The 13,814-nt window shown below is 34.8% G+C and overlaps 1 protein-coding gene across 1 annotated transcript in view; it reads left to right on the top strand.

Moving 5' to 3' along the window:
- GMPS (guanine monophosphate synthase) overlaps positions 1–13,814 on the top strand; it is a 41,950-nt gene that overhangs the window by 6,276 nt on the left and 21,860 nt on the right. Inside the window, exons 2-3 of the mRNA XM_015816620.1 lie at positions 6,554–6,735; positions 11,950–12,064. Of these exons, the coding sequence (XP_015672106.1) occupies positions 6,554–6,735; positions 11,950–12,064 (297 nt within the window). The remainder of the gene's footprint in view (positions 1–6,553; positions 6,736–11,949; positions 12,065–13,814) is intronic.

The following is a 13,814-nucleotide window of genomic DNA, read 5'->3' on the forward strand; positions in this document are numbered from 1 at the left end:
ACCCAGAAGCCAAATCAAGGCAACTTACCATAACATAAGTAAAATGACTAATAGAGTCAAAATGTCCTTCTTTCTTCTACATTCTTTGTGACACTGATATAGATCTCAAAATCATAATTAGAGCCACCACTTTATCAGTGAAATAAAAGGTTGGATTCTTGCTGCTATTTATGTTATTTATAATTTTGTTTACTTCTACCGTTTTATATTTTTAGCCAATGAATACATTAGCCAAGTAGTAGTTGTGCACATTTCTTTGTGAAAAGAGAGTTTGCAAACAAGTACCACAAACATTTTAAGAGCCTCCTGAATTAGAAGATCTGTCTTGCCTTAATAATAATAATAATAAAGTTGGAAGGGACCTTAGAGGTCATCTAGTCCAACCCCCTGCTCAGGCAGGAAACCCTATACCATTTCAGACAAATGGCTGTCCAGTCTCTTCTTAAAAACTTCCAGTGTTGGAGCATTCACCACTTCTGGAGACAGGTTGTTCCACTGGTTAATTGTTCTGTCAGGAAGTTTCTCCTTAGTTCTAGGTTGCTTCTCTCCTTGATTAGTTTCCATCCGTTGCTTCTTGTCCTGCCTTGCATCCTATTTCTCACATATGGTCAATCAAGCTCATCAATTTACCAAAGATATGACATGAAGGTAGTGGTTTTCCCATTGTTGTTTCCTGGGAACCAGCTCTGAAAGCTAGAAGTTGGCTCTGATCTTCACCAACTGCCACTGATAACTTCAGGACCTATAACTTTATTTCCATTTAAAAAGATCTATGTTGGTCCTCACAACAATAGTACAGTAAGTGCATATCTAAGTGCATATCTGCTTAATGTTACAGAGAAATGAATAGGCTAAATGTAAAGATATAAAGTATCCATGATTTGATCTCCTAATGCCATTTATTTGTTTAGAAAAGCAGCTGTAACATTACAGATATAAGCCCTGCTGTCTGAAACCAGTAACTCTGGGCTGAGTTGTTCAGCTTCATATTTGTGAGTCGTACTTGCCATGAGAAAGAGATGGCTGAGAATTTATGGTATTCGTAATAATTGTCTCTGTTTCAATCTTTGTCTTCTTTATTATACTTGATAATCTCTTATCTTTGACGTATGAAAGGTTCTGCTCACCATTTTCAAAACTGGGTATTCACTGTTGATAAGATTAAGCAGTAGTGAAAAAAATCAATTATGAAGGAAGACTTACATAAGATATCTAGTTGAACAGTTCTTTGCCCTTTAGTATGCCTCAAAAATGCTTTGGAGGGTCCCCAACTACCAAGGTATATGCAGGATGGAACAGGGTTGCTGGATAGAAAGGACTTTTCTTTCCCCAATAATTCAACGTTAAAAGTGTATTCATGAACCCTTACTGAAACCGTGCAGGAATTGGTATGTTTTGGTATTAAGCCAGGATTTTAAAAATCATTGTTGCTTGATTGAATATTGTAGTTACTTAGTTCTTGCATAAGGCTAAGCAACAGTGGATATATTTTTGTGTCACATTCTATTATAAAATCAGAATTACCTTCTGGCATAATACAGTCTGTGAACCGAAATGTTGAATAATCAGACTAACGTGTCCTTCTGTCACTGTTTAAATGTTGCATTCATTGTAACAACAGGTATTGTCTGAAACAAAATCATCATTCCAGACAAGACATTAATTATTATCACAAATTCTCCCCAGTAATGACAGTTGTAATTACTCCTACCTTAACATGTTTTTTTTAACTTAACTCCAGGTCTTAACATAGTTTTTTTTAAATAACATAGCTTAATATTTGTCATAGTGATACCCAGATATTTTACCTTCTGCTCAACTTAAGACCCATTTTATTCATCAATTCTGTTTGATCTTCTAGTTTCATATTTTTAACATCATCGCCTTTTGTTTATTAATACTGAAACCTGCTAAATACACCAAGTTCTTTTAATTTGTCCATTAATATTTCAGTTCCTTTTAAAGGATCTTCCAGAACCAACACCAAGTTATCTGCAAAAGCCCTTAACTTGTACATTCCTTTTTTAATCATTATTTCTACAATTCTTTCATCTTCTATCTCTTTTCAGTATTTCAAGAACCAAAATAAAGAAGAGAGGAGATAATGGGCATCCATGTCTTGTTCTTTTTTGTGACTCACAAGGTTTTGTTAGATTTCCATGACCAATTATTTGTGCTTTCTGTGAAGTGTAAACTGATCTTATCCATTTTATAAACTTCTCATTAAAATTCATATCTCCCAAAACCTTGAAGAAGAAATCCCAGATCAAATTGTCAAAGGCTTTCCCAACATCTAAGAAAATCAATGGAACTTGCTTTTCATTATGTTCCTTCAATTATTCCAAAATGTCCAACACATTGCTAATGTCCTTTAACTGTCTTTTAGGTAAAAAGCGACATTGATACTCATGAATAAATTCTTGCAAAATTATTTTCAGTCTATCAGCTAGAACCATTGTAAACATCTTGTCATTATTAAATAATGATATGGATCCACAGTTTCTTGTTAAAAGTAAAATAGTGTTCTTCTTTAGGTATTAATGCTGTATTGGTTGCTTTCCAACTCTCTGGCATCTTTCCTCCCTGTCAGATAGAATTCATTATGTTTTATAAAGGTTGTAAAAGTTAATCCTCAAAACATTTCTAATAAGAACCTGATATCCATCTTGTCCAGAAACTAAAAGCATAGTCACTTTTAATACAAAATATTCTGTTGTAGTGTTGTACTTTATTCTTCATGTTCCCCTATATTAGACAACTTAATATTATTCACAATAGAATGAAAAATATTATTTCCAATGACAACTACGGCATGTTCACTATTGGTTACCCTGGCTCCACTATAGATCAATGGTATATTGGGACTTTCCTGATAGTCCGTTCGTTCCCTGTAGTGCAGATATGGCATCCATTTCACCTAGCAGTATCAAAAAAAAAAAAAAAGGAGAAGACCCTTGATGGCCACATCAATATCTGAAAGTATCGAAACAATTTCACACAAATCTCTCCTTTGTAATTTTCAGAAATGTTTTTTTAGCTCTTTTTCTAGCATGCCACTTTCAGAAACCCAGAAAACAATTATCCTCTCTCATGTAAGAAGATTTCTGGATCTTCCTTCCAGAGCACATAAGAAAAAGATGCCCCTTTAATTGTCCTTTCTCCAGTGTACCATTTTGAGATAGATCATCTAGTTACAATTATGACTGTAAGGTTACAAGAACTCAAGGAGGCACTTCCTAGCAAATTCTTTTCTATTGGGCCATGATGAATTAGAAGCAACTGAATGATTGAATAGAAAAGTAAGTAGCATGAGACTATCCTACCACTCCAAATTATGTTGCTGCTTTAGGAAAGTTTGGACCTTACGAAAGTCAGGAACAGATTTATGTGTGTGTGGGATTTCATACTGTTCTGCTTCTCAGAACAACTCCTGCCTTTATGTCTAATTCTGTTTCATCATACTTGTAATTCCTATTTGTTTGTTGTTTTTTAAAGTACATCCTGGAAATCTGAAGCATCTGCTATATGCCAGCACTGCTCTAATCTTTAACATTATGTTTGTAGCTGGAGATTCAGCTCAGTACTTATGAATCACTTGTTCCATGATTAAAATTAGAGAAATAAAATAATCCCTTCACTGTTTTCCTAAAAATCTGATTTTGTGCTTATCTAGTACAAACCTTATATGCCTATAGACATGTATTTATTTATTTGACAAATGTACATAGCTGGCCATCTCACAAATGAGACTTTTGGTGGCATACAATAAAACAGTTATTTTTTTTAACTTTAATATGTAATGATGTATGTACTGAATGGAAGTAATAACCTGTATTTGGGGACTATTATATCAAATTCTTTTTGTTTTTTTTGTGTTAGTTGCAGCCTAGTATATTCGTACATTAAAAGATTGCCTTAACATTTTGATGAACACGGTAATCTTAGCCCTATTACAACAATCTAGCATGAATATGTGATCAATCTGACATGAATATTATAGTAGAATCCTATTTCAAATGGGTGACAGATTTCTAATATGGTGTCTGTTCTACAGGCATGCACCTTTGATATGCATGTATGGAGAGAAAAATAAGTGTTTCAGATTTGGAAAAGTTTGGAATAAAGACTTGGTGGAAATGACAGCTTTGTGATTTGATCATTATCTGTTTTCTGCATGTGACCAAGCTACCTTAATGTATTTGTTTCATTCTGTTCATTCACTTTTTATTTTGTCCACATTCATTCAGTGCCCATTCATTCTTGATCTTATCTTTCCTTAAGTGTCCATTCCCAAAGTGACGTACTTAAGGGTCACTCTCATATAACAAAGTGTGTAGAAGCATGCTTTTGCAAGCAGCTGTTTCCCTTCCTTTGACAAATGTTCATTCCTTGCATCAAATGATACACTATCCACTCTCTACCAGCATTGATAAATTTTGATTTTTTAAAATCTATTTTTCAACATAGATTAAATTCACCTATTTACATTCATTTTACCATTTATGTATAATCTACAGTTCTTCTCAAACATAATTGTCTTGGTCTTCATTATATTTATTTTTAGATCCATATTATTACAACAGTAATTGAAATCATTCAGATAATATAGTTTTGTGTGTATTTTCATATCCACAAACAAAATCCCTCTAACATTTGTCCCTACTGTATTTTTCCAAAAATTCATTATATTCCTAATGTGCATCACATATCCTTGCCTTGTTCTTTGCTCAGTACTAAACTGTTGACAAAATATTCTATTTTTCTCACCCATGCTTTCCTTTCATCATATAGCACCCCTACCATATTCAGCAAGCAGCTGTCAATTCTATTATTTAAAACTTAATAACTTGTATGCTTCTTAAATTCTAATAACCTTCAATCAGAATTCTACAAATTTATTTCCAGGCACACTTCATTAACTCTGTAGTTTTTGCTGTCATCCCTTTTTTTAAGGAGAACAATAAAATCATTTTCTAATCATCACACACATCACATTCACATTAAGCAAATTGAAGAGCCATTCTGTAAGCAAACCATATTTCATGATTTCTCCAGTTCCATTGTGTACAACTCCTTACACCCCTGGTCAAAGACCAGGGCATTTTGTATCCTGTATTTCAGCCTGTAATTATTTCTCTCATTCCCCCACAGTTGATTATAACTGTCTGATTCTGGCATTCAGTTGTATCTGTTTTGGAATGGGAGGGGATAGAGGGGTTAATGTGATACGTTTGTGTTCAAGAATGCCATTGCATAATTTGGAGACTTCAGTTGCCAAAATTCTCATAAATGATCATAGTTGTTGAGAAAGGCATCCAGGTTTGGAAAAGTTTGCATAGTCCATAGTTCAGGATATGGTCTGCATACATTATTTCTCCCTCTGCCTCTATCTCTTTCATCAACGCGAACAATGACTTACTTACAGAAAGCCTAACAGCAAACATTTAGTTGAAGTTTACCTATTGTCTAGGAGAAAAATTTAATGTTGTATGTTGTAGAAATTGTGGCAGTGCCTTTTTAAAAAATTGCAATTATTGAAGAATAAATAAAATACTGTTTATTAAATCACATCCAAAAATAATACATTGAGGAGATATACCAGCATTTATATCTATCTTAGATTTCGGAGGAGGGCAGAGAAGAATTTTAAAACAAAGTTCTTGAAACTTAATGTCATTTTATAGTTTATATAGCAATTATGGAAATATACATTGGTTACTTAACTGTATATTGTACAGGGACATGAACACAATACAAACCAACTTCTGGGCATTTATTTCTCTTCCATTAGCTTTCTTTGACACAGTATAAGCACAGTCATAGCCAGCTCAAGTTGTCTGCTTTTTGTTATACACAAAGTCAAAACATTTGTTAGCAAAATTTGTATTTTGCTGCTGGTGATAATTTATGAGTTGTCTTTAGGTTATTTCCTAAGCCCTGATCCATTAACTTAGCAATTTCATCTTAAAAACATGGCTTATGACTTATTTTAAACCAGAATACAATGGCTTATTTAAAAATTATGATTAAAACATTACTTAATATGATATATAGCCACAGGTGAGGATTTATGCATCATGCTAAGTCATGTGTTTATTCAAAACAAAGAATGCTATTATGGTTTAATGCATGTCATGATTAAAACATGGCCTGGTATGATATATGAACATAGGTTTTAATCATGTTTAGCTATAGAACGCTATTGAATGAAATATGGTTAACAAAATCTTAGCAAGATGTATGAAACCTAGTGGAAAGTGTTATGGTTAAATTCTTTATGACTTAGTTCATAATTTCACATTAAACTGTAGTATGATATGCTTGTTGAATGATGAACCCAATCATGCTTTATTCTTTAATGCCAACCAGCCCTTTGCATGTTAGCTTTCTTTTAATTTGGCATTTAATATATGTTCTTCTCATACCAATAGGGTACAAGTAAACTTGTAATAAACACCTAATAGTTTAACTTCACAGCTGTTACTGTTTTGAAAAGACATGCTTTACGCTTATCTACTTGTCCCAATAAGACTCTTATAAATCCTGTTCATAGTTGGAGAATACTGGAGAAGATCTCAAGGATGGGCTGTGCCGCTATGAAGGAGCCGTTGTAATACTCGATGCTGGAGCTCAGTATGGAAAAGTTATAGATCGCCGAGTCAGAGAATTGTTTGTCCAGTCAGAGATTTTTCCTTTGGAAACGCCTGCCTTTGCAATTAAAGAACAAGGATTCCGGTAAGATTGATCCTTATATTAGTTATATGTATGCTTCATTAACAGTTTTGTTTCATTTGTGAAGACCAGAAAGTTAGAGCTTTTATCCTTCAACTGCAAAAGGCCAAACAATCTGAAGAAGACCATGCTTCAGCTTTTAAGTAGTATGCAGGAACCTAAATTCTACCAAAGTGAGTAAAACTAGAAAAGATAAATACTCAGATCCCTATAAAATAGGAAACTATCTAATTGTGGGGTGAGAGATTAATTTTCTCTAAGGGGCCATGAAAAATTGGGACTGTTGTGGAAGGCTGGACCAATAGACTAAACTTAAATCTGCCACCAGCGCCCACATGTTGAGGGAAGAGGGCCTCACCTCGCCTCAGCCCAGCCGTCATTCTTCTGCCGCAGTGGCAGAAAAGTTCTTTCTCTCACTCGCCGAATAAAGGAGTGCACTCAGCTTCTGCTTCTGCCTCCCAGAGCGCTTATTTACATTTCATTTTATAACTTCCAATTGATCTCATGTGGACAGGACAGGGATAGCCAAAGGGCTGGATGTGGCCTGGGGGCCATAACATGCCTAGCTCTGGTCTAATTCCATTTAAATGAAAAATGTAAATTACATTAATTAGTCCCATACATTTATCTATTTCCTATTGCATCACACTGAAATTATTATTGGCAAATTTTAGAAAGGATTTTGGGAGTGCACCAAAGATTTCATGGAATCACATGTTGCTCTACCACTTCAGGAAATGAACTCCTGATTCTCATATTTGAGAAAATATATGTGGTATTTATCCCAGGCTATATGAAACTGTGCTGTCTAGTTCAGCATTCTCTTGTCAAGGGAAGTTGGCAGTGTCATTTGACTTATCTGGATGATTACTTCTTTAAAAAGGGATGAAAAAGAGGACATTGAAATACCAGCCTAAAAGAAACAGGATGGTTAATAGTTAACTCCTAAAATGTCATTCCAAAACGAAAAACCCCATAATTTGCTCACAAGACTCTCAGTCCTATAGGCCTTTAAAGGTTTGATGTACTAGATAGATGGCAAATTCAAGAGGTAATTGGGGGCCAACTAGTAATAGGATTCATGGTTTTTGGTTCTTTTCAATTCCAAGGCTTTGTGTATATTCTATTAAGTAGTATCTGAAAACATTTACACGAGAAGCAGAGATGGTGTGGGGCTGAGTGATCAAGCTGAGTATCATCAACGTGCTAAAATCAGTTGAATTCTATCACATGAAATATTTTATAAAATTTTGTTTAACATTATGAATACATACAAACTTACCCATCTTACCATTCCCTACTGGATAAGCAACATTATGTGGAGTATTGAAAAGGAGTAAGAAATAATAAACCAATGGAATTGAAGTAATAAAAGATGAAAAGGAAGAGAGCTAAAATTAAGTTGCACCAATATCTTTCATTATAGTTCATATTTTCTACCTTTTTAAACTATCCTTGTTTCCACCATATGGGAAAAGTCAAAAGTTCTTAAGATCTCTTGAACTCCATCCAAATATAGCTTTCTGAGTCTTTTCTTTTTCCTCTCCCTTTGCAAGTATGCTTATTCATTCACTGTATTGCTTCTCAAAATACTTCTATACCCTGACCATTCACCATTGTGTTAAATCAGCATTCATTGAGCATCTATTCGTTCCTGAATTTCTCAGTATATAAAAGGGAGCTATAAGGAAGATTTTTCCCCATGACTTGAGAAACTAAAAACAGAAATAATAAGTGGCAGCTACCTAGATTTCATTTAAATATAAAGAGAATTTCCTGATGGTAAGATATATGCAGCAGTAGATAATCTACTTATGGCGACTGTGAGTTCTTCATCTGTAGAGTTTTTTAGGAAGAGGCTGGATTGCCACCTCTTATGGTTGGTATAATTATCCTGCACAATGCACAGCATTGATCTAGATTAAGCCAGCACAGCTCTTAGATAGGAAAGGACATTTGCTGCATTAAAAATAATTGTGGATCACAAAAGAATAACTGGTGAGTCAGTCAGCTGCTTGGTGGCTAGAGGCATGGCAGCAGTGATGGCAACAATTTTTGAACCAAGGTATCTCATAATCTCATATGGCCTGACTTACAGAACGTATCCAAACTCCAAGTCCAATGACTCCTGAGGGAATGAAATTTTGGCAAGTTGTGGCTGCTTCAGTCTACTATCTGTTGCTACAGTCACATGACCTTCATTTTCAATGACAGTTTCACAGCCAATCTCACAGAAGGGAAGGAAAAGGAAAGGAGAAAAAAGAGGAGAGGAGAGGGAGAAAGGAAGGTAGGTAGGTAGGTTGGTTGGTTTCTGGTGTTCCCTGCCAGATTCCCACAAAAATACTCAATAGGGAAGTCTGAAGTCATTCCTACTCCCACTACTTTTTTGCCCACTCTCGGTCATTCTGTTTCTAGGTAAGGAAATGACTCGATGGGGCACAGATTGTCTACTATAGGATAAAAGCTGGACTTTAAGCCTGTTCACTATCTTGCAGAAGAAAGCTATAAATGAAATAGGAGCAAAATATAACATTTATTTTTTCCTAAGTGCTGTTCATGGCACCATTCTCTAAAAGTTGGTCTCTGTAGTCAAAGTAAAATTTCTATTGAACAGGAAGACTCTTCCCTTTGAATGGTAAGGCATGCATACAGTATTTTGTCCTTCAGTAAAGTATAAAATGGTTCATGAAGTTTCCAATTGGGATGATAGGAACAGTTCTCTGTTTTCTCTGAATGGTTGCTTTGAACATGTAGCATCCTGTAGTCTTAGCAGGAGCAAACATTGGCAAGTAAGTGTTGCTTTAGCATGGCCAGAAATAGGCTTGCCATGACAACATAAGCCTTCAGGGTTACATAAAATGGAACAAATTGCCCACATTCAAAGAAAACAAGAATCAGTAGGCCAGCCTTGATTTCTTATATCATCCTTCACATAGACAGACTGACTAGCTATAATGGAGGGCTGTGTCTACAGAGGCTCTCAAGGTAATTGATTTTTGAGGGTCCTCAATTATCTGAAGAGCCTCCAAGGATACAAAAGTTACCCTAGCCCAGTTTTATTGAATTCAGGGATGTCAATACGAGGAACAATTCTTTCCCTGCCCCCAAATGCAGGTAGTTTGTCTCAATTTTATAAAATACTTGAAGAGGGCTATTGTTATCCCTACATTGGTTCAAATTTGTTTTTAACTGATAAAGAGTTCAGTGTTGGCAAATATATGTGGGTATATTTTGTTTCTTTGTTTTGGAAGCAGTATTATATAAAAGGAAAATGATACTTTCTGCATAGATGCATGCTTGCTCTCCTAATGGAATATTTATGATGCCTTTTAGTTCCATTAGTCACTGAGTATAATCGTGATTTGTTCATGTTTGATGGAAAAGCAACATTAGTATAATATAGTCCTCGACTTTTGAGTCTAGTAGAGCCTGGAATTTCCATCATAAGTCAAGACAGTCTTAAGTCAAGGCACCCACGTGACCAATCTGATTTTATGAAATTTTTTGCAATCATAAAGCAAATGCTGTGCTTATAAAGGGAATACTACAGTCATAAAGCAAATACTGCAATCATAAAGCAAATACTGCAGTCATAAAACGAATTAATTCATTCCCATGAGTGGTTTTTGGCTGGAAAACACCAGAAACTAGCAAAAATGTCATAAATCATGATATGCACCCGGCCATAAAAGTGAGCCAGTTGCCAAGCATCTGAAAGGCAATCTTCTGATCACTCTATGTATGTGTTTGTGTGTGTGTGGTATGCATGCTGCCATTGGAACTCAGGAACTGGGTTCTAAGTATCTTTTGGGGGGATCCGTCATCACTTTGAAAAGTCACTAAGCAAAGGACTAGCTGTAATCACTGACTGTAAGTTAAATATAAACTATGGTTAATGACTATATTATAGTATACATCATAATGCAATGCACTGACCATAGCTATAAAGTCATCCCAATAGTCTCTCTTCTCTAAACGGTGTAGCTTGAAAATAATTCTGCTATTATGTTTAAAGAATCCAAACCTTTCTGATGTGGTGGGTGTGTTGATAGATTGGAGAACATAATGTGAGGAGTTTTCAGAATCATTGCTGGATGCTCGCCAATTCATGGAATGCTATCAGCAATGTACAAAGCAAAGATTTGTAAATGGGGGAAAAGTAAACGTCGGCTGAAAGAAATTGAGATTTCTGAAATCATTATTTATTTAACTGTATTGATATTAGCCTATCTATCCTATCTAAACTTTATCTGGATCCAAAAGAAAATAATGCCAGGAAATGCTCTTATATCTATTGTTCTACAAGTGAAAATGCCCTACAGAAAATTCATTCACAATTGCAAAATATGTTCCAACACTGAAATATAATATTGGAATTATCTTTCTCCTTGTTTCTGACAGGACATAAAGTCTAAATAGGAATCTTTTGGTAGTACTTTAAATTTTAAAAGGTTTATGAAGCTAATGGAAAGTTTTTTATGATTTGGTTTTCACAGTCAAACCTATGATTCCTTTATTTCTTTTTATATTATTGAATTCTTTTTGAAAATCCATCGTATCCTCATTTTGATTTTCAGCAGTTGTGAATACAATTTAGGATTGGATTTCAGAAATTATCCAGAAGAGGGTCACTGGTCCCGAGGCAGTCATAGAGAAGGCCTTTGCACAGTTCAAGTGCACTATAATGTACTGTTGATTCTCTCAAAATACTTTTTGTTAGCCAATTGTCTTGCAGTGTTTTCTTAGGAGAAGCTGTTGGGAAGTAATGGGCTTTAGCAGAACCATAACAATAGAGAAAGGTAATGATATTCAATTATATTTGGTTTAATGAAGAAGCTAATGATTTTTAATACAAATATTGTTTGACTTTTGTATTTTCAGGGAAGATGAGATGGTTCATATCATTGACATTGACTTTTATTAGTTCTGCTATATAGTGTTAATGAGTATTGGTGAGAATGAATTTTTCTTGCATGGCTGGAAAAACAACAACTCAGCTCTAGAAACTTAGATTTTGCTGAATGCTGAAACAAGCTTAAAGGAAAAATTTCACTTTTAAATATGAAATAGTTTGCTTTTTTAACATACGTAAGATACCTTATATACATGCAGTATTGCCTTTATCCAAGTTTTGTGCAGATTTAGAATGATATATGTTAAATTAAAATATTTAATTTCAACATCTTTGTTTTTATAAATTGTCTCCTTCTTTTACAGGGCCATCATCATCTCTGGAGGACCAAATTCTGTTTATGCAGAAGATGCTCCCTGGTTTGACCCTGCAATTTTTACAATAGGCAAACCAGTCCTTGGAATCTGCTATGGCATGCAGGTGCTACTTAACATTTCTACAAATATTTATGACTCTATGGGGTTTGCTTTTGGGTTTTGTTTGGCTAATGCCAAATAACTATTCTAATTTGTACTTGTGCAATATATGAGAATTATTTAGAAGTAGACTAAAATGAGCTTTTAAAAGAAGAACGTGTCTTGTTTCTGCTTGTCACTAATAGCACAGTCCCTAATGCAATCTGTGCATGGAAGTTTTGCAGGCCAATCTGTTGTTCTTCATGTGCAAAAGCCTGCTGGGAACTGATTCATGAGCTTTTTGAGGCCATCACTATGGAGAATAATAAAACAGGCATCATTTTTAAAAATGGGATTGCTATGGTTTGGACTTTCTAATAAATGAGTGGTATATCATTGTAGCCTTGATATTATTTGTAGCATTTCAACACATTAATTAGGGATTATGATGGTGGTACAGTTTGCATGTTCTTGCAACTCCCTCCACCACAGAGAGATGTTTTCTCAGAGTAATCCTTCTTCTCTAGTATTATTTATAGAAGAATTTAAAATTGACAAGATCCTGTAAATGAAACAAGTGATCCAATGATATAGGTTCAAAAACAGAGGTGGTCTGGAAAGAAAATTTGTACTATCTGGGATCAGTTAAACATTTGAACTAGTTGGGATCAACTAGAATAAAAACAAATAAAGGAGATAGTATTGGTTTATGAGAAATTAATCTGCCCAGTGTAAGATATTATCAGCCGTGAAATACAAAGGATAAAAGGTTTTTGATAATTTATTAGTTGAACACAAAGTGGTCATTTGCTAAGAGAGTTCTGTGTATGGGAAGATGAATAGAGAAGACGTAGCACAAGGAAACAATGGAAGCTGAATTTTAAAAACACTATTTGATCAGTAGCAAGACAATAAGAAATACAGTTAGTCCTTGATGTACTGTCGCTAAGCAATGCAATTGAGTCATGCCCAATTTTATGATCATTTTTGTCATGGTCACTAAACGAATCATGCAGTCATTAAGCAAATCCAGCTCCTCTCCCCCCCTTGACTTTTCTTGTCAGTTGCTGGCTGGGAAGGTTGCAAATAATGATCATGTGACCCCAGGATGCTGCAATAGGTGTAAATATATGCTGGTTACCAAGAGCCCAAATGGCAATCAGGTGACCTCGGGCACTATAATGCTCGTAAGTGCAAGGACACTTTTTTTCAGCACTCTCGTGCAATTTCAAACTTTAAATGAGTGGTTGTAAATTAAGAATTTTCTCTAGAAAGAAAGAAAATGAAGACACGGATAAAGACTCTAAAAGAATGTGCAAATCAGAAGCAGTTAGATTTAATATGAGACGACACAGGAATTGAGCAAAGAGAAAAGCAGAAAAGTGTATAATCAGAGTCTGTTAAAAAGCACCTTAGAAATTTTGAAAATAGAGATAACGTATAAGTGGAGAGAGACAAAGTGATAATCAGAAATATTGTAATAGGCATAGAATGGGGGTGTGAATAAGGATTTCCGAAAGTAAAAATATGTAGATTTTAGAAATGTTGGGAAAAAGCTGATAGAGTCTAAGTAGAACAGTAGGGCTACAATCTATTAAACACTAAGACACAAACTATTTGTTAAAAAAGCTGAAGTTCAACGTTTGTCAATGAAAAGAGAAAAAATAAAGTTTGTGTATAAGTTAGAACACAACCTAGAAGCGACCTAGAACTAAGGAGAAACTTCCTGACAGTTAGAACAATTAACCAGTGGAACAACCTGCCTCCAGAAGCGA

This window comes from Protobothrops mucrosquamatus, unplaced genomic scaffold (assembly GCF_001527695.2).
Source record: "Protobothrops mucrosquamatus isolate PMUCROS unplaced genomic scaffold, P.Mucros_1.0 scaffold470, whole genome shotgun sequence".
In the NCBI taxonomy this organism is placed as follows: domain Eukaryota; kingdom Metazoa; phylum Chordata; class Lepidosauria; order Squamata; family Viperidae; genus Protobothrops; species Protobothrops mucrosquamatus.